Source organism: Pimephales promelas, chromosome 4, assembly GCF_988280905.1.
Source record: "Pimephales promelas chromosome 4, fPimPro1.hap1.1, whole genome shotgun sequence".
Classification (NCBI taxonomy): Eukaryota; Metazoa; Chordata; class Actinopteri; order Cypriniformes; family Leuciscidae; genus Pimephales; species Pimephales promelas.
In genome coordinates, this window is record NC_142772.1 from 40023542 (window position 1) to 40045641 (window position 22100).

The 22100-nt window shown below is 39.7% G+C and overlaps 1 protein-coding gene across 3 annotated transcripts; it reads right to left on the reverse strand.

Annotated features, from left to right (window-relative positions):
- Positions 1–594: 594 nt before the first annotated feature.
- rusc2 (RUN and SH3 domain containing 2) lies at positions 595–21825 on the reverse strand. 3 transcript variants are annotated; one of them, XM_039658591.2, is made up of 13 exons: positions 21476–21825; positions 15537–17249; positions 14936–15410; positions 11938–12603; positions 9739–9936; positions 9395–9541; positions 8826–8902; positions 8547–8721; positions 8359–8464; positions 6333–6379; positions 5115–6168; positions 4049–4225; positions 595–3091 (listed from the first exon to the last, which is right to left on the reverse strand). In XM_039658591.2, exons 2-13 carry the CDS (start codon positions 17088–17090, stop codon positions 2908–2910), a joined length of 4860 nt encoding a protein of 1619 aa, XP_039514525.2. In that variant the 5' UTR covers positions 17091–17249; positions 21476–21825; the 3' UTR covers positions 595–2907. The 3 variants fall into 3 exon arrangements, with proteins under 3 accessions (XP_039514525.2, XP_039514523.2, XP_039514526.2); XM_039658589.2 differs by having other exon boundaries at positions 9676–9936; XM_039658592.2 differs by lacking the exon at positions 9739–9936 and having other exon boundaries at positions 21476–21824.
- Between the last annotated feature and the right edge of the window lie 275 nt (positions 21826–22100).

The window sequence follows — 22100 nt, forward strand, 5'->3', positions numbered from 1 at the left end:
CCGTTACATTTGTTGTATTTTCTTATATTCTGTTGTAATTATAACATACTCTTCTTTTTTGTTAATAATAAAATTGACTTCCCGAAAATTTATTTTCCAATATTATTACTAGTATAGAGGTGCTTACATTTGAAAATATTATCAGTTAAAATAATCGTTATCTGTTATTTTTTTGTTTTTTTTAGGGGTCAGGGTCACTGAAAACACTCATTTTATCCATGTTCAATGAAATTAAAAATAATTCCCCTTGTAAATTGTATGATTCAGATACCGGTAATTACCATTTACCGGTAATGCTTAACCCAGGGTTAAAAGTACCTTAACCAAAGGTTAAGCGTAATGTGAATCTCTGATCCACGTTTAAGTGGAGAAATGTCCCTAACAGCTTGCTTCAAAATGATTTATAACTTAACATTCACTTCATCAGTGAAATGTCAGTGTAACTGTTTTGTGATTCAAGTGACATGGATCTTGCAAAATGCAAATCATTTGTTAGAACAATTAATGAGCCATAATAATCATGATTGTTCTTATTTAGACCGTATGTCTCAAACACTTAAAATGACGGAGAAAAAAGACAGAACGCACTGCATCTGTGTTCAAATGAGCACTTTGTTATTGATATTCATACATTATGGTAATGTTATTGGAGCACAACAGTAGGTGAGCTACAGTATATACAGGCCAGAAATATTGGGATGATCACAGCAGACAGAGAGAGGGACAGAGAGAGAAAGAACATTGCACAAACATACATTAACCTCCAAACTAAGCCTTCCTCTTTCACTGGTGTTTATCCTCTAACAATCTGCATGGAAAAGAAACAGATCCAAAATAGATGCCAGTTTCTTTTAACTCCCACCACATACATAAGAAATGGCACCAAACAATTGTGAGGAAACACTCTCTAATCTCACTAGCACACACATTAGTTTAAAAAGGCACTGGACAGCTATTTCTCTCACAATCTCTTTCATGCTCTCTCCCTCCCTCTCTCTTATATTTACAAGGTGGGATTCAGTGAAAAGCAAAGCGTATTTGGAAGACCAGCAGACAAACTGTAATTGACCTAAAGCAGCAGCACTACAATCTAGATTGCGCAGCTTTTTGTGCGAGTCTGCGAGAGCTTTTTTCTTCTACTCATAACATCCCATAACAACATAATGTACATTTGAATGGTTTTCGTTCTTAACTGTTAGCATTTAAATCTGTTAATAACCAGTCAATAATGTCATTTTCCTTTTGAGGATACGAGAACACAACATATTTACAATTACAAATACACAAAATAATGACGAATGCATTTTTAGAATAGAAAATAAAAAAAAATCATAAAACTGTTTTAACAAAAAACATACTGACAATCATCTATTGATGTCTCAAAGCAATTTGAAAAAATCAAATCAAAATATGATTTTATATATTACTTTTAGCAAAAGCATATTAAGTGTCATAGAGGGCCCGAGATCATTTTCAATACAATTGCTGATCATCTTCAAGTCCTGAAATAATTTAATGCTGTAATAAAATACATAATACATATTCCCTTCCATAAGGCCTCACCTTGAGTTGAATTTAGGACATCAAATGGCCATAACTTAATGCACAATATGGTACCACAATGCAATATTTTGTGTGGTATTTCACCAGCCTTGTCCAAATGTCACTTTTTGTCCTCTACTGTAAAAAGCAGATAATATATGGATAATATTCAAGCATGATCACATTGTTAGTAGGAAAAAATCTTCTCACGAATAAATCAATTTAAAGGGGAAGGAATTTGCCACCAAACCCCATTAAACTTTTTTTCCCCTGCCATTTATTCTACAAACATAAAACTCTATAAATCCATCCCATTACATCTATACATCCATCTGTTCGTCTTCTACAATCTGATCTATCTTAATAAATATAGGCCGGCCCAAAAGCATTCAAAAGCTCTTTAAACCACAACAAAACAACCAAAAGTCTAAAGTAGACATATCTTCCCTTTCTGTATCTCCTGCAGATTATAGGAAGGAATATAGTACATTTAAGATTAAAGATGGAGCTTATTTTATCTCTTCAAATCGTTTCAGTATCAGAAAAGCAAAAAAAATTGTGGTGCAGGTCATCACATGCAAACAATCTTGCTGTAAATGATCCCTTATTGGTGTAAAAAACATGACATTGTGGTGATAGCATTAGTATATCTGTTAACCTGTCAAAGGAGCACAGGTTTGGAGAGAAAAATGCCTCTGGACAGCCTAATTTCCCTTGTCGTATAAGGCTGTCCAGTATCGTTAATGAGCTTTAATTCCTGTGGACTTGCAGTAAAAACCAAGATGTCCCTTAATCAGTGATGTACTATTCAGCTTCATACGGTTATTTGCGAGTGACAACGAGATGTTCACGAATGACCACCAGGTTACGCGCGGCCTCCGAAGGGCAAGTGCACACACTTTCCGTCGCAACACATGAATTGGCTAACATCTAGATTACATAAAATCATACAGTATTTAATTAAAGACAGGGCATATGCGCCAGTAGTGTCATCTAACAACTTCATTTGGTTTTGTAGTTTTTTTAAAAGGCTATTGACATTTATGATTACAAGCTATTTTGCAAAACCTGATGGCTCATTGCAAACAATTTCACTACTAGATCTACACTTTCTAATCACTGGTTAGAACATTGCTGTTCACTGAAACAAAGAGGGTGCTTTCACAACAGCAAAGTGTGATGTTTGTGTGTGTGTGTGTGTGTGTGTGTGTGTGTGTATTGGTGTTTACATACGCATGCAAGCACAAAATGAATCCGACAGAATCATCTCTTGTGCAGCAGCTTTTATATTCAGAAAAGCAGTGACCCTCCTCTTTGTTCCCAATCGGATCTTATCTCGCACCCGTCTCTTTCAGAGCCTGAGTTTCAGCGCTCTTGACTGTCCTCAATCAGGGTGACGTATATGATGGGAACAAGGCCCTGTGTGTCACCCAGAGCACACAGCAGCCAATCAGAGTCTGCCCTGCTGAGCACCTGCATCACGTCACCTTTGTGGAAACTGAGCTGGCCTGGCTCTGTGGCAATATGATGGCATAACGCCTTCACTTCACTGAAAACAGAAGGAAGAAGAGAGGGAATATGGGGAAAGAGAGAGGGATAGAGACAGAGAGTCAAAGAAACAAAGAAAATGTAGTTGAGATAATTAATGAGGTATAGCAGTAATGTCTTTTCATTTTCAAATAATTACACTAAATGTTTTTAGAAACACTGTTTTGCAAGACAGCTCTTAATATTTATCAAACATAATACATTTTGGCACTTCATTTGCTCGACAATGGCGTTTTGGGGACCTGAAAACACGAACTTATTAAAAACGGGTTTAAAAGTGCAGGTTTTTGAAAACAATACCATTTTCGTTTGTGTAGCTACAAAAAGGTGAATTTGTTAAAAACTGTGACGTCATGTTACATGTTCAGTCTGTAGGTGTGTAGTGTTTCTTTACAAAGTGACATCGCCACCTACTGGCCTAGCAGCGTTTTTAGTCGTTTTTTATCGTGTGAACAAGGATCGTTTTGACAACATTATCGTCTGTACACGGAAACTTTGTGTAAACGTACCCTCAGTTTTTGGGAATTAATTAAATTTCAAAGTGCTAAACAAACAGATTCAAACTTTGATCATTATGTTGTGCAATGTATTTTTGACTTTTGGATCAATAAAATGAATAAAATAAAGTAAATTAAATTTAAAAAATCTCACTAACACCAGTAATGTCATTGTAGTATTTGCATACTGAATTGTAATCTTTTTTTTAATCTATTTTATCTGTGTTTTATCATTACAAAGTGGCACATAAGCATTAGGCGTTGTTTCCTGTGTGCAGATGATTGAAAAAAAGATGTTTACTGAGCGTCATGACAGTGATAATGTTTGTGAAATTCCTTTAGGCAGCCTAAATCAATGCTAAAACCTAAGCTAATTAAAAACTATTATGTAGATGCCTTGCCAAGCACTGGTTTCTAGATAATGACAAATCTAGTCATTATGTATTGTCTACCAACATTACCGAAGGGCTTGTCTCTGTGTTGGGGGATTCTGTGTTTGTGCTTGTTTAGTTGGGCCAAGGTGGGATTCTTGGCTTTGAAACGTAAGCGAGTGTTGCTCTGCTTTTTTCCCCACTCCAACAGACTGAGCCACCAAATCCAAAACAGAACGGTCAAGACTCAACCAACCAGATGGCAATCTGAAAACATGTAGGTAGAAAAGGTAGAAAGTTAGCAAAGTTTATTAAAAATGCCTTTGTAAAAAGTGTTGTAAGCAGCTGGCAATGAGTAAAACTTGGCAAAAAATAAATTATGAAGCTTGGTGAAGTTGAAGGAAATAAAACCCAATTATGGAACAAATTCATTTATAGCATATTTGGGATCTGTAAAGGCCTGTTTACACCAAGACCAATGCATGTATTTATCGTATGTTGATGTGGACGCAAATAGTTAATGTTCTTGATGTGAACAGGCCTTGACTGATGAAAACATGCTGACTTATTACTCAGTGTTGTAGTACTCGAGACTCGGACTCGTCTCGGACTCGGTCTCGAGACCATATTTTAATGGTCTTGGTCTTGTCATGGACTCGTGTCCATTTGGACTCGGAATTGACTCGTACTCGAACATTTTTTTTTTAGGACTCGGACTTATTCCCGAGTCCACTCGAGTTCAATTCAAAATATTTTTCATGATTATTAATGTATGTTAATAAAATATTTCTTTAAAGTGATTGACACGCCCAGTGATTGGTGATTTTCTAGTGCGCAACTGCGCATGACAAATTGTAATAAAATTACTTTTAACACCACCTACTATGTGGCCTTTTTACCCTAAACTGATCATATTTTTTAAACTCTAATTAAATTCAGTAAAAAAAAAAAAAAAGGATTTCTCTAAGTAAATAAAAGTAAATTAGGTAATCAACCCTCACTGGTCTCGGTCTCGACTCGGACTCGACCGTCTCTGGTCTCGGACTCGACTCTCTATGGACTCGGTCTTGACTCGGACTCGACTCGAGTGAGGTGGTCTCGACTGCAACACTGTTATTACTCTCCAACAGAAAGAGGTGGATGTTTGCCAACTCACCTTTGTTTCCTGACTGATTTCTGCTCAATTTTCTCGATCTTGCTTGTGTTTCCAGCTCCAAACAGCCGTCCCCAGCGGAGCACCTGTGCCGAACCATCCTCCCCTGCATCCTCCCCTGCTCCATCCTGGCATTCTAGCTGCTTCTCCTTGCTCTTCTTCAGCTCAGTGAGCACCGATTCTGGTGGACTTCCCATCCACGATGGCTTCCCCTTTGCAGCTTTGTTGGGTTCTGACAATGCTGATTGGTGGAGGACCCCATTGCCAGCACTATTATTATTGCTACTGCTGGTCCGACCATGTTCCACCTGTTCATCCATCTGTTGAATAGCTTCAGCCCCCTCAACAACACCTTCTCTAGTAGGTGGATGGCTTTGCCGGTGACTTACAATGCCACCTTTCCTCCTCTTTTCCAACTTCACGAATTTTGAGCCCTCGGCAGAGTTGTCGATGTAAACCTGTGAACTTTGCATCAGCTGATACCACCAGCCAGCTTGTCGGTTTCTCTGTTTGGCTCCATCTCCTTCTCTCCTTTTCTCCTTGTCACAATCTTCTCCAACTCCCTTCATCCTGCCAGCACACCACCCACCGCCCTCTATCAGCCCTGCGTCACTCTTCCTCAAACACTCTTTGCCAACTCCAGCCTCCTTATCCCGTGATTCACGCTCTGCTCCACTCTTCCGCCCATCTCGTTTCATTTTTAATGTCACTCCCTCCGTCCTAAGTCGGCTGTCCTCGTCTCTCAGCATGAATTTTTCTCTCTGAGGCAGTATTACCATTTCCTGTGCACCAGACTCCAACATTCCACAGCCACGCATTAGCTGGAAGGTGGAGCGATCTGATTGGTCGAGGCCTTGGCGTGCAGAGCACAGCTGTTCTTTGCGTCTCAGGTGTTCTTCCCCTTTCTGAAGCTGGTGTGGCTCAAATAGCAAGTCAAGGTCAAAGGGCAACAGTGAGAGCGGCTGAAGCAGGAGCAGCAACTCTTCGAACAGTGGCTGGCACGCCCCTTGAGACAGGGGTAGGAAACCCCATGGGTGGTAGTGTGCTGCTATGATGTCTGAGGAATCATGTCAGAGAGAGAAAAGACCAAAAAAACACTAAATATTAGAATTATGCTGGCAATAGAGTATCTGAAACCTGAAAATCTCGGCTATACTTCACCATTACTGTGAACAAGCCAACTACGCTTGAACAAGAAAAGTGCAGAAAGCATTTTCCTACCTTCATGTGTATAAATGTGATTGAACCAGAATTCCAAAGATCGCAAGCTGAAAAAAAAGTCGAGGTAGAATTAAAATCAAACCTGGAACATTACTGCGTAATAATACACTTGTACCATACCAGGGGTCTTCAACCTTGGACATAGAGCAGAGAGCAGGGACCTACTGTTACAAATTGTGCAATATTGAGTTGTGTACTGTATTTCAGACATCAAGTCCAGCCTATGATGACATGTATAGAATACAATATTAATACTAATACTCTAATAAATACTATTTTAATTTCATCATATATTTTAATACACATTTTTTTATAATATATATAAAATTCTATTAATATATAATATAATACATTTATTTAAAAAAATGTTCCATTATATTTGATATTATTATGTTCCATTAAATTTAATGAAGTTGATAAGATTTTTTTTATGTTTTTGAAAGTAGTATCTTGTGCTCACCAAGGCTGTATTTTTTTATTTGATCAAAAATACAGTAAAAATCACAAATATTGTGTAATATTATTGCAACTTATAATAACTTTTTTCCATTTTAATACATTTTAAAATGTCGTTTATTTTCCGTGAATGATTCCTCTGAATTTTCAACAATATCAGTCTTTATTGCCATGTGACTTTTCATCACTCACATTTGCTGATTTGATGTATAAGTAACATTTATTATTATCACAGATAAAAAAAAGATAATACTGCTTAATATTTTTGTGGAAACTGTAATGCATAATTTTTTGGTCAGGATAATATACATGTATAAATATATGTGTGGGTTTATATGCAAGGATGAGATTTGTACATTTGTTATGTGGCATATTGTAACAAATATGTTTAACAGATATTACAAATGAAAGTATTAGACCACTGGATAATGTTTTATTCATGTACTAACACTCAAAAATTACATGTAAAGGCAGCACTTCATGATGACTAGCTACAAACAGTTTATGTAACACAAATGTGTTCACAAAAAAAATAAAAATAAAAATGGTTGCCCTGCAGTAGTGCTGTGGACCTCCTATGTTGAAGACCCCTGGACTAGACAAATCTGCTTTTAAACAAGTGAAATACTACAAGTGCTAACAAGGAGCCTTGAACGTGATAACTGTACTCAATATTTATCTTAAGAGTGACCACATCACAGAGTGAGACAGACATAGAGTGAGAGAGAGAGAGAGAGAGAGAGAGAGAGAGGGGGAGAGATATCAGAATGCTGTAGAATGCATAATTGAAACGAATGATCAAAGAGGAAGTTTGCACAGAAGCTGAGATGACTATGTCAAGACCCATCAAAGCAAAAAAAAAAAAAAAAAAAAGAGCCTTTGAAGACTTCTTGAATCACACTCCAGAGCTTTAGGCAGCATGGTTTGAGACTGTTTATAAGACTGGCTTATTACAGTGCTGATAAAGATAATACACTGTCGATCTGTTCCAAAATCTAGTTTAAGACGCCATTTTAAGACACCATAAGTATACTTTCAATGCAGAGACTGTTCTAAAAGGTAGGCAGCAACATGTATTTAAAATATTATGCCAAAATCTAAAATATGGTCTAAACTGGTCTAATTCCAATAATAATTGACTATTTCACCAAATATTTAGAGTTTTGTATTGTTGTGCAGATGAAATCTGAGAATCAGCAACCTTATTCATATCAAGAAATACTGTATGCTCTCAAACCGTGCCCTCAGAATATTTGATAAATATAAAAGGAATCAAATAGCTTAGAGGAAACCAAGGGTCCATTTTAAAGTCAACATTCTTGCTTCCATAATGATATGATGTGATGCATTTCAATTGAAAGGTTATATTCAACCAGAAAACCTTGACAGGATTTTCACAATAAAGAATGTTTATTACGAAAGTAAATAAGATGTAAATGCTTTAACAGGCAAAAAATGATGAAAGATACAAAAAAGTGCTTTCACAGGCAGTGTGAAGATGAACGTGATTAGAAAGAGTGAAAGGGAAAGCAGGGAGATGAAAAGAGAGCGAAACATGAAAGAGGCTTACTTTAGCAGGCCAAAGATGAAGGCATTGAGTCTCATACTGTGATTGGTCAGCTCAGAATACTGACTGACTTTAGAAAATAGACTGTGCAAAACTCTTGTAGAGGGACCTAGGACAGAAAGGATAAACATAAATCATTTCCTTCATCCTCATCTATATAATAATCATCATCATCACCATTCTTCTCATACCGAGTTGTGTGGAGGCCTCGACCACACTCCAGGGCTGGTTTTTGCGCTGTCCAATGATCAGGTCCAGTATATACGCTTTCAGCCCATCATGCAGTATCTCACGAATGGCAGGACACAGGTACTTTAGAATAAGATGACCCACGTTTGGACTAACAGAGCTATTGCCCAATTTGGCCTATAAGAGTGAAAGTAGACAAGAGGGTAAAGCTTTTAGTGAGACACTTCAATTTATTCAAGTATATTGAGTTTAACTCTGTTATTTTAAATGTAATACAGTACCTTAACTCCTGCATCCCGACTGGTGCCAAAATGAGCAACTATCAGATCCACTGCTGTGTTTATGGCCTTCACCAAACCTAGTAGAAAAGGACATATAGAGGAGACAGGATGATAGAACATATTACATTATTTAATTTATCTAATAAAATTAAACTCCAACTAAGAGTATGTACACCCAAACACACCCTTGTCATGCTGCACTAAGTTCTCATTGATGGGACCTGTCAATCTGTGAGATGAGAGCAAATGGGCCATGTTTGATTGACAGGTGGACCCAGTGGGAACAACGTCAAGAGACCTAGATCTCTTCTGCATTCTACTCCCTAGGGCACACTTAACATTTACTGCAGATTCTTATGTGAGAGTGATGTACTGTATGTACTGCATTGTAATATTCCTATGCTTCATTTAAGAGCTAAAGGGCTCACCACAATATCTAACCACAGATGTGCTATTACATTGCTGTATATATTACTATGGAGATAAAGGTCAATCTGGACATTGCTTAAATTAAAATATCTGGATATCTGAGCCACTGTAAGTGTTACTACAAACTAAAAATCACACACCTTTCTTCTGCAACAGGTCTATAGAAATTGATTCGTCAGTATTAGCATCAGGAGATAAGCAGAATTCCTCAGGGGGGCGCTCTGTCTGAGAGAAATAATCAGGCAGAAAGTCGCTGTAGCACTGGGGCAGTTGCCTCAATGACTGACCTATAAACACAAACCACATCAGTTAGATAAATGCAAACATACAACAAACAGACAGTGTGCTGTATAAAACAGACTAAAGATAACATCATTGTCAAACCTAAGTGTTCAATAACTACAAACAAAATGACCCCCACCCCAGCCCCCTTTCCAGCTTCTTCCCCTAATCGGCCATTGGGTCACAGAAATTGGTTCAGCACCATTAAATCTGCCGAAGCTGAGTGGTTGGTTGGTTGGAGGGAAATCAAACACATTGCGTCGCATGACACGAGTTCCAGGTGTCTTGTTTTCCAAAGGACAAGAGAGAGAACGATGGCCGTCTTTGCTGCGCTCCACACCCAGAGGGTTCTTGCGCCTGTACTCTCTCCATTTGAGTGCCTGGGGGGAGAGGTGGTGCACTGGAAGGAAAAATGGAAGGAAAAGGGGATGGTGGCAAATGATAGATGGAATATGAAGAGAACGAATGAAGGATTGGTGAATGGGCAGTAAGATGGATGGACGAACATATACAGGGAAAAGTAGAAAAAAGGAAAGAACAGACACAAGGGTAAGGGGAAATTGTTGAAATGCCAAAGTGATGCAATGCAAAACATGGGCAGAAGCGGAAGCAGGAGGGACAGAAAAGAGAAGTTGTTAGCAGCAGTTTAAGGAAAGAAAAGCCAAGGTCTAAGTATGGGAGCTAAGGCTCTTTTGGCCTATACAACTCAATTCAGAAGCAAAAAATAAAAATAAAATATAAATTAGAGTTTAAAAAGTACCCACTCAGTACCAAGTCGGTACTGAAATTTAAAAAATGTGATGCTTTGAGTGCTGTTGAGCAGAATCACCATTGTACTCAATTGATTTATCTGTGATTGGACACAATGATCAACGCTTCAAATACACGTTGCTCCGAGCACTTACACAGATACAACTCCCACTTTCAAACACTCCGTGCGCTCTCAGATGCTCCCTTGCGTTGATCATTGTAGCCAATTACAGACATTTCTGATTGGCCATTGTGTTCAAGCACTCATAAGATGTGTTTACGGTTCCGCTTAACAGTGCTCAAAGAGTCACAATTTTTACATTTTAGTACCAACTTCGTACTGAAGTCTATACTTTTTGACAACTCTAATATGTATATACATACTCACCTAAAGGATTATAAGGAACACCATACTAATACTGTGTTTGACCCCCTTTTTCCTTCAGAACTGCCTTAATTCTACGTGGCTTTGATTCAACAAGGTGCTGAAAGCATTCTTTAGAAATGTTTGCCCATATTGATAGGATAGCATCTTGCAGTTGATGGAGATTTGTGGGATGCACATCCAGGGCACGAAGCTCCCGTTCCACCACATCCCAAAGATGCTCTATTGGGTTGAGATCTAGTGACTGTGGGGGCCATTTTAGTACAGTAAACTCATTGTCATGTTCAAGAAACCAATTTGAAATGATTTGAGCTTTGTGACATGGTGCATTATCCTGCTGGAAGTAGCCATCAGAGGATGGGTACATGGTGGCCATAAAGGGATGGACATGGTCAGAAACAATGCTCAGATAGGCCGTGGCATTTAAATGATGCCCACTAAGGGGTCTAAAGTGTGCCAAGAAAACATCCCCCACACCATTACACCACCACCACCAGCCTGCACAGTGGTAACAAGGCATGATGGATCCATGATCTCATTCTGTTTACGCCAAATTCTGACTCTACCATCTGAATGTCTCAACAGAAATCGAGACTCATCAGACCAGGCAATTTACCAATTTTGGTGAGCTCTTGCAAATTGTAGCCTCTTTTTCCTATTTGTAGTGGAGATGAGTGGTACCCGGTGGGGTCTTCTGCTGTTGTAGCCCATCCGCCTCAAGGTTGTGCGTGTTGTGGCATCGGAAATGCTTTGCTGCATACCTCGGTTGTAACGACTGATTATTTCAGTCAAAGTTGCTCTTCTATCAGCTTGAATCAGTCGGCCCATTCTCCTCTGACCTCTAGCATCAACAAGGCATTTTCGCCCACAGGACTGCCACATACTGGATGTTTTTCCATTTTCACACCATTCTTTGTAAACCCTAGAAATGGTCGTGCGTGAAAATCCTAGTAACTCAGCAGTGAAATACTCAGACTGGTCCGTCTGGCACCAACAACCATGCCACGCTCAAAACTGCTTAAATCACCTTTCTTTCCCATTCTGACATTCAGTTTGGAGTTCAGGAGATTATCTTGACTTTGACCATGACCACACCCCTAAATGCAAGTGTTCCTAATAATCCTTTAGGTGAGTGTACATATATAAACGAGGCAAACCAAATTCATGCTATTAAATAATTCAAGTTTCATAACATTTCCTTTATAAAGTCATATACAACACAGTAGTATCTTGAACTGTGCCTGAATTCACTAATTTTTAACCTACCATTAGGCTGTCGCTGTGTCACACACGCCGGTAAAACTTTCACTGGCTCTTCCTGTGGCGCTGGCTCCAACTTTCCAAGAGGACTGAGACAAGAGCTGGGAAGCGTTGGCAAATTGCCACGGTGGAAACAGTGACTTCTAGTGGGCAAAGCAGGCATCAGCGGACTCTGCTTCATCACCGGAGGTGGAGGCGGTGTAGGAGGTAAGGGAGTGATTTTAGAAGTCTCTTTACGTATGGCCACTCCAGTTGGGGTATGCTGGGGCAGAAGACCAGCAGAGATGGGGCAAGAGAGGGAACGTGGCGGCCTCGGACCACCTGGGGTCGGAGTGCATGTCGAGCAGGTTCCAGAAGAGGTGGGTGCACATTGGATGCGAACAGGGGAGTAACTACCCAGTGGAGACGGACGCACTGTTGTAGGTGCATTGGAGTTGTCGTGAGGTGACTTGTGGTCTTCTTCTGACTCATCTTCACCACCCTCAGGTGCTGCAGCCCCTCGAGCCTGCATATGGCTGATGTATCCGTCCAGAAGAGGAAGGATAGGCTTTCCCTGGGGTTTTCCAAACTGGTGCTGGAAAGTGAAGGGCTGAATAGGCAATGAGGTCGGACGTTGATTTTTGCTATAGCGAATTACAACTGGAGAGGAGTCAGTGGAGCTAGACAGGCCACCTGGGGTAAAAAGACAAGTGAGGAAAATAAGAAATATAAAAAATTAAGAACAAAGCGTCAAAATCTCTGGCAGAGTAGCATTCAAGACAGTAATGCAGACATGAACCTATGAATCTAAATCATAATAAATGAAAATAAATGTCATAAATAAATATAATTATAATAAGAAAATGATCTGGCCTAAATTTAAACGAGAATTGCTATGGCAGTGACACAGCATTTTAAAACAGCAGAAATAAAACTCAGCAGTAGTAATTGCAATGGCAAAGGAGACAACAGAGTCTTGTTATGAAACTGAAACATAACCAAACCTATTTAAAGAAACATCAAATTCTGTCAAACACATACCTTAAAACACTGCTCCAAAAACTGAATGACCAAAAGAGATACAAAAACAACCAGGATAATATGTCTAAAACAGCATGTTTATGAAGCTCCTCTGTCTGTGTACACCTCTGGGTATGTGTGTTTGTGTGTGCTCTGACCGGCACACAGTGTGCGTGAAACGTCACTCGGCTATTGCGCAAACTGTTGGCTCCACATGCCTGGATACTCATATGTCATAGCTCTTAGTAACACTGCTGTACTCAGTCACAGCCAGCAGGGGCAGCACAGCATTAAGCTGAATTAACATTGCAGTAACACAACACAAGCTTGCTTAAGACTGCCTATTTCTCTTGCTTTCTCAAACCCTCTAATCTAAGTATTAAACTTGAGCATGCAACTCATGCACTACTTGTGCTACAGACATTAAATAAACCTTAAAATAATGCAGCTTGAAGAAGACAGTTACTTTCCTAAGCCAGTATTAGCTAGTACTTTCCTAAGGTATCAGACTTGATTTTCACCTGGCAGGCTATTAAAAAAGAAGACATATATAACATAATACTTTACCCAAACATTAGACCTGTCATATTTTATTCACCCTCATGTTGTTCCAAACCCACATGACATCCAAATCCTCCACAGAAAATGAAAGGAGATTCTGGAGACATTTTTGTATTACATGGAGGAAAGTCATATAGTTTGGGAATGACACAAGGAATAAACGATGACTGAATTTACATTTTGAGTCCAATGTCATACAGTATCTAGAAGACCAGAATATCAGAGACTTTAGGTGGACTATTTTAATTACGGCCAGTAAGGAATCAAGAATTTCATAGAAATGCTCTAGCAACCACCCAGAACATCCTAGTAGCCGGCAGATCAACGTGCTAAACAAACAGTGGTACCTTTACATTTATGTTTTTAGCAGATGCTAACCAAATGGGCTTGGATAATAAAGCAAACAATCATGTTAAAGGGTTAGTTCACCCAAAAATGAAAATTAAGTCATTAATTACTCACCCCCATGCTGTACCAACCCCGTAAGACCTTCGTTCGTCTTCGGAACACAAATGAAGATATTTTTGATTAAATTTGAGAGCTGTATAACTACCACATTGGCTCCTAAGGGACTGCCTCTTGACGGCCCAGAAAGTCAATGAAGAAAATGTTTAAATATCCCAAGTGACTACCGTGGCTCAACTATATGTTTATCAAGCGACGCGAATACTTTTTGTGCGAAAAAACAAACAAAAATAACGAGTTTATTCGACTATTTCTTTTCTTCCTTGTAGGCCAGAACGAGAATTCCTTAGATTTTCACGACGCATGCGCGAGATTTGCGATCTGCTTACACCAGCTTAGATCGCAATTCTCGCGCATGCGTCGTGGAAATCTATAAGGAAGTCTCGTTCTGGCCTACAAGGAAGAAAAGAAATAGTCGAATAAGCTCGTTATTTTTGTTTGTTTTTTCGCACAAAAAGTATTCGCGTCGCTTGATAAACATATAGTTGAGCCACGGTAGTCACTTGGGATATTTAAACATTTTCTTCATTGACTTTTTGGGCCGTCAAGAGGCAGTCCCTTAGGAGCCAATGTGGTAGTGAGACAGCTCTCAAATTTAATAAAAAATATCTTCATTTGTGTTCCGAAGACGAACGAAGGTCTTACGGGGTTGGTACAGCATGGGGGTGAGTAATTAATGACTTAATTTTCATTTTTGGGTGAACTAACCCTTTAAGGACAATCAATAAGAATACACAATGCCTACTAGCTAGGTTTGAAATGCTAGAGAAATGTTCACAGTAAATAAAATGAAATTATGTTGCTCCCAAATCAACAAATAGTCAAGAGGAGTCCCAAAATCAACCGAGAAACTACAGTGCAACTCCACGAAACAACAAAAAATAAAACAGCTTTTACAAACAACACTTCAACCATCCTCCATCCTAACAATTTAACAATCATCTTTTTTTAGAAGATATTGGAGATAAATTTCTCTTACCTTCTGCTATGGTTCGAGTCTGTTCACAGCTCCCTTGACTATGGCATCGAGTGAGTGGTGGCAAACTGTGGCTCTGACCCTGCGGAAAGCCTTCCAGGATGGGCGAGAACTCTCCAGAAGAGTGAGAGTGTGTGGACGTGGCCTCCATGCCACCCCTCTGTGATGGTGACCCTCCAGTTCTCCTCTTATTTCTTGCTATTTCAGCAAAAGAAGTGACACGTGGTGGAGGAGGTGGACTTGGAGCTGCACTCTCACTGAGCCGAACAGGGCAGCTGAGCATGCGCTCCAAGGATCCAAGGCGAGGAGATGGAGACTTGTCCAGGATACGATCGTAGCTGCGAGAAAGAGGTCGACTGCTCCCTGAAGCACCAACTGAATTGCAGGCTGTCATAGGTGGGGAGATGTTGATATACACCTGCCCCTCAATTATATTCTCATGGGTAGAGTCAGTCTCAGTTGGATCCTTTTCTTCATTCTAGTAAAAGAAAAGAAAAAAGATACAATGTTCAAGGTAGTGTCATATTGCTATGGAGTACATAATGAGGCATGGCACAAAATGCTAAAACCAACAAGTCAACACCATATAAAGCAAATAATATACCAGTTCTGCATCTTCCTCGTCTTCGTCCTCTTTCATTTGTTGAAATAGGTAGTACTCTGTTGGCTGAGTGGGGCTTCCTTTGCTGTGCTCATCTGAACAGCTTGTGACCGATGATCCCACCGGACTGGGAGAGGACTGGGAAGAAATGTCACACGTCACAAGCTTGTAGTAATTCTGTGTTGCTACAACCAAGCGAGCTTGGCTTTGAAGACACGAGGTGAGGTCATTGGCAGAGGTTTCGGCAGAGGACAGTCCCTCACTTCCAAGGAGGTTGTGGTATGAGTTACAGTTGGCATCTACTTCCATAGTGGCACCTTGTGACTGAGATACAGAGGAAGAGTTTCCATGCTCTTGAGTGGCCGAAGGATGCTGAGGGGGCTCAATCGGGGACGTGTGTAAGTCCAGGTAGAAAGCTCCATGTCCACTGCTACATTCTGTCCCGCACATCCCAATGAGCCCAGACACAGATGAGGCACAAGATTGCTCACCAGAACTATTGATATTGGACAACGGCTTGGCCGGGACAACATTGTTCATTTTGTTGAAAATCGTGCTGAAGTTGACCAGCACTCCATCTGAGCTATTGCAGGAGGAATCACTGCCGTAGCCCTGGTGACACTCAGAGAATGGTTCCTGAAAAGGTTCAGGGTATGGCTGAGAAAGGTTGCAACAGGAGCAGAGTGGTGCTGCCAGACTGGAACATTCCGAACTTCCTCTACCGCCCTGCATGGACTGGTCTTCGTAATCATCATCCTCGCCCCATTCTTGCTCACCACAGTCCATTGAAAGGGTGGAACCACTGCTTCCGTGGCGCCGCTGGCTATCTAATCTCAGCAAGTTTAGGCCCTCCATATGAGTAGACAAATCAAAAGTCCCACCTATTGTGTGGCCTCTGGTCTCTGCTTCCCCACTAGGCCCATTTGTAGAACACCACTGTTTTTCTGTAGACCCATGCAAGAGAAAAGGTTCAGTGGTGTACCCAAAGTTATGTAAATGGAAAGGGGGCAAGTCTTCATTTGCAAGCACTGAATTTGAGATTTCATGCAAATTTCCATGCAGGTGAAAAGAGGAGTCTTCCAAATATCCATTCAGATTGTCTTCATCCTCATCATCTTCATCTTCAGTGTTGAGCAGAAAGGGGTTACGTCTAGAGTTTGGCCGTTCACCTGTCTTCGTTGGCAAGCCTTGAGTCTGATCTTCGGAATTGCTTGAGGTGAAAGAGGAAGTGTCGCTTGCCATACTCCCTTCTCTCCCTCCTCTTCCTCGTTTCTCTCCTCCTCTCATTCCTCCATCCCCAAAAGTATCACTAGAGCTAAGGCTGCTGCTCGACGTCTGTATGAGGCTGCTGTATACCAACGCCTCCCGCTGAAGAATGTCTCTCTCAGGTAGGGAGGTTGTCCGAATCAATCCTAGGTTCTCTGGGCAGCTGAAGGGATTACTGTTCCTTTTCAACGGATTACCATAGCACTGTCGTGAACTTGAAACCTGGCAGTGAACCAGCGGAATGTGGTGGACAATAAGTGTCTCCCCGGCTAGCTTAGGTGGACTGTCCATCTTCTCCTGGTGTGGGTGAGGACAAAGAATGTTTGGATATTTGCAGAAGGTGGTTTTCAGAGGACTTTAGTTCACACGTCCAATGCCAATCCGTGGTTTTGGAGAGTGAGGAACGTTAAAGAAAAGTTTAAAGAGGATCTCTTGGCGGAAGGAAAACATCTGGAAAAAATAAAGACAAAACAGGATTGAGTTTCAAATTGTCTTCACGTACGACATGACGTTATCTGGTGTTCATAAAAGGACAAGGCATTTTACTTGTGAAGAGAACCATTCTACATTGCAACTTTTAAAAAATCATTTTCAAGTGAAATACATATGGTTTACTTTTTCCAGATCAGTCTTTACAACACATTGTAAATCGTTTTAACATAATAAGAGCTTTACTTGTAATGGAGATGGTAAGGTCTACATAAAACTACAGTCTCTCACTTTCAGTTCTAACAGTGATCGTTTTTGGCAATTTTGCAACTTTTATTTACGGGGCCAGAAGAAATTGGGACCATAGGACCAACTGATATTCAGAATATTTTTTTCTGGTGTACAAATGGTGCTGATTTTGAAAGAGATTCACTAGATAGGAAGGGAGCTTATTAAAGACAGCTGGAAGTCTTGAAGGAGGGAATGGCTGAGGATCAGTGACCTGTAGTTGGGGTTGATGGATACAGCAAAAAGTAACAGGCAGAGGGAAAGCAAACCTTGACCATGACCTAAAATCATCTCTGTGGAGTGGTAGATCATATTCTTATTCTCTCTCATTAACCATTTCAGTTGTACCCAACTCTTGGTGATTACGACATACGCAAGACTGTCCGTGAATTTTCGTGGTAATGTTTTTTTTCTGGTGTAGGTTGCCCGCCCGGTCGTTTCCCAATCCTCCCCATTACATTGCTTGGCACTCACACACACGGCCAATTAAGCATGTCCAATCCACCTAACCTGCATGTCTTTGAACTGTGTGGGGAAAACCGGAGAACCGGGAGGATACCAATGCTGACACAGGGAGCACTCGAAAACTCCACAGAGAACTTCTTGCTGTGAGGCGACAGTGATACCCAGAGAGCCACCATGCCGCCAGTAGAGCATTTTACATAATCTGAAAGCCTCAATGAGTGTTTGCCAGAGTGTTGGTGATAGATACCATTGTATAGTCACAAGACTAATTTAATGACATAATCCAGAAGAGTGCAAATAAATTCCAAGAAAAAAATGATAATGGTTTTTCTACTTGCCTAAACTTACATGGATGTATTATATAATGGTAGATTATTAGCATTATTTTTTTTATGTAGTGGACGCCTCAACAATAAGGATGGCCCAGGGCCAATATGAGAGAGTTTTGGGCAGGCTGACAGAAGTCTTGGGTCTATTGGGCCAGTGTTGTCACTACAATTTACATTTGTTGCTCGAAAAAATTCCCTCAAAATAGAGGAGCCCATTAGATTCATGCGTCATTCAACAGCAAACGATTCTCTGTCAATGCGAACCCTGCAGTCTGACACAGATTAAACTCCATTACGTACCACTCATGTGTTCCTGCCAGTCTGTGTGTTAAAGACAAGAAATATATTCTGGATCACATTGCTTTAGGCTATTTTCTTTTTTTAAATCGGCTGTCATCCAGTCTGCGAGATTTCCTAGCTGAAATGTATTAGAAGATATTCACATAAATAGTGTCACAGGTGATTTTACGTTGCAACTCTATTAGCTAATTCTTAAAAAAATTCAAATCAATGACAGACTTCTCCAATCATTTTGTTCTTACAATTGACTGCAAGCTCAGACTTAAAACAGATAATCTGTATGTCACAATACGGGAAAAAAATATCTGATGCTTCTTCCATTTCTTTGTAACTTTAAGAAAATTAACGAAGATTATTGGTTCTCAGGGTCGCAACAACAAAATTTGTTGAAGCAAAACAGGATGCATATAAATTCCACTTTCAGCTTGACACTGCAGGAGAAATACTGAAATATACCTTAGACCTGAAATTAGTCGACACAGTCTGATGCAACTATTTCCAGCAATTCATGACTCAGTTTAGCCTGACTTCAGCAAATCAGTCACACGCTACTTAGAAATAGTGTAGGGAGCAACAAATGATAGACCGTGAAATTGACCAGGGCAATTATTTGGCTGAAATTATTAGCACCAGTCAAGCTACTGTACATCACAACCTCCTAATCTACCGCTGTAAATAAAACGGAAATAGGAAAGAGAGGCTGGTTAAGGGGCAGAAAATACACACACACAGACTCTCTCTCTCGTCTCATTGTTACATAACTACAGGCCATGACAGCTACTACATTCCACAGACTGGGCGTTTAACTACACGATCAGACAGACAGCTGCAGACAGACGGCAACAAGGCGGCATGCCTCTCACACACAAACACAGATGTTCAGGTTTTTAAAACAAAGCTTGTTTTTTTTTTATTAAGCAACTGAGTAGTGAATTTTAGTGCATATAGTTTTTTAGTAGAAAATTTTATTTAGATGATTCAAGGTTAATATGCAATTTTATTCTAAATTATTGACCCTTTCTTTTTACAATAAGGAGAGACTAAATAACTGAATTACAGGCTGCAATGACAAAAAAGAAAAAAGTAATTTCAAGAGCTACTTTTTAAACAGCCATTTAGGAAACTTGAAGCTGTATTAAAAGCATGCAAATGTTAAAGTTTATAGTCGGAAAATAATGAGTTGCTATGTCTATGAATTGACTTCTACAGATAAAAAATTTAGTTTTTTCAATAATGTGGAACTTCAGCATGGATGTAGAAAATAAATGTGATGAAAGTAAACATCCAGCTCCTGTTCAGCAAGGAAAAACCCTTCTGTAATTATTCACATTACCCAAAACACCCTTATAAGTCTCATATAACTATGATTTCAATTAATAAAACTATGGTATTTGTTATGAAAAATAGTATGCAAAACCAAAAACTGTAGTATACAGTCAGTTTTACCCCCTCACAATTAATAATACACTTCAAATTTAAATGAACACATCTCTCCATCATCTCTTGAACACAAGCTGCTTTTGTTTAATGGAACCGGACTAGAAAGTTCTTTCAGAGGCAGGAAGAAACAGATTTCAGTCTGTGTCCGTTATATAACACAAAATAAATTGAGATTGTTACACAGTCAAAGAAATGTTTTTTGTACGATATTAAGTAGGCCTGCGATCAATTAATTGGAATGTAATGTGCATTAGAACAGTAATTATAGATGAAATGCCGGTACTGAGTGATATTTTTTTGACAACTGTAAAATCTTGAAAAAAGTAACTTCTTCAGATTGTTTCATCTGTATTGCAACCTTTAGAACATTCTAAGAATAAAGATCATATTGTTTATCAAAAATGTATTAATGGTGCATTTTTATATACTTGTTTGTTTGTAAGCTAAAAGTAAATTAACCATAAATATACATAATCAAAATAAATGTATTGTTTCTTAACCCTTATGATAATGACACCAAAGATAGATACTAAAAATAAAAAGCAAATGTATTTTAATCTATTCCGGGTTATTTTTTTTATTTTTTTTTAACTAAAGTCAACAGAAGAAAAGTTACCAACATTGAAAAATCGCAAATTAACAAACACACACATGTAACGTTACATTAACAGGCCTATATGCGTCTGTTTGTTCGCTAAAATCGATTGTCCCCCCTCCGAATATTATCGTGTATAATACAAAGCCCGAGGTTATCATGTGGTGATGGTTCACAAACCGCTGGCGCTGTGATCGATATGCGCAAACACAGGCCTCACGCGAATCATATGGCATATTTGACATAACAAACAGCAGCACGCTCTGCATCTGTTGGCCTATTTAGTGATTATAACATGTGTATATTCTTTCTTTAATAAAGAAAATACCATGTACCATCATAATAAAGGCCAATACGAAGCATAGGCTAATTAAATGATGTCAAATCAGCACCAAAAACTAGAAACCTACAGCGTGTCAATAACCGCTTGTTTATATGGGCCTCTTTTAGGCCATGATTCCAGACATTCACTAATCTAAAGACTTAGAAAACAACATTCAATGCAGTAAAACCTCATAATACAAACCTTTAATGTTAACAACGAATATGCGAGCGTAGAAACGGGCGTATATGCGCGGAGAGAACAGTGCACGCGCACACGTCCACAACGGCTGTATAGGCTACCACATTAAAATGTTTCAAATAACAACACCCGGTAATGTTGTGTTATTTCCGTCTTAATAATTAACAAAAGTAACGTTACCGTCTTGGTTAAATCTGAATCAGCAGCTGTGATGTAAGAGTTGCCAGCGGGCAGTACCGTTAGCTTTCACCACACCGTGTTTATCACATTACCTCTAAAATAAAAAGCAATCCACATTTATACTCACGTTGACAATAAATGTCATCTCTGGAGATCACGATGTCAAATCACGGCGAACGATCGCCACGTTTGGTTTGATTTTGTGATGAAGGTATTGAGCGGAGCAGCGCTGGAGCGAGCGGCGCTACGTCAGGATGAAGCGCGTGCACCCTCCCTCGCGCGTTCACTAACAGTGCGTCCTCTTACAATTGTGACTTTTGGACATCTTTAAGGTGATAGAAGGTTACAAATCTCATATTTTGGGTCCAGGTGACCGCCGTCGGTCGGATGTTGTGGCCTGCCGCTTGACAGCGTAGGGGTGGGTGGGGTGTTGGACTGCTTGGTCCCCTGCAGGCAGCTCTTTGTTCTGCCTACTCTCGAGTCATTACTAGAGATGCATATCATTATTCAGTCGAAGAATGCCTGCCTTGACTCTCAGGACTGTGAGTTAAATAGCTGGCATGTCTCATGAATGGTTTAAGGACCCATCTGTCTGGGGACCCAACTAATTTTAGCTGTATAGTTGGGGGAAACAGTTGTTCCCAAAATTATACATTTAGGGCACACTGTTGCTGAGTATTAATGTCATTGCATGGATAAAAATGGGCATCTGCTTGATAAATTGGCAAATGATGCAAGAACTTTACTTCTCA

Bases quoted from the DNA above. Each gene is read 5' to 3' on its own strand.
- rusc2 (XM_039658589.2), bottom strand. From the start codon at position 17,090: ATGGACAGTCCACCTAAGCTAGCCGGGGAGACACTTATTGTCCACCAC. The intron at 9,937-11,937 runs GTAGGTTAAAAA...TTTTCCTTCCAG, and splicing joins GACACAGCGACAGCCTAATG to TGCACCACCTCTCCCCCCAG. The intron at 6,169-6,332 runs GTAGGAAAATGC...ATGATTCCTCAG, and splicing joins TCACATTTATACACATGAAG to ACATCATAGCAGCACACTAC.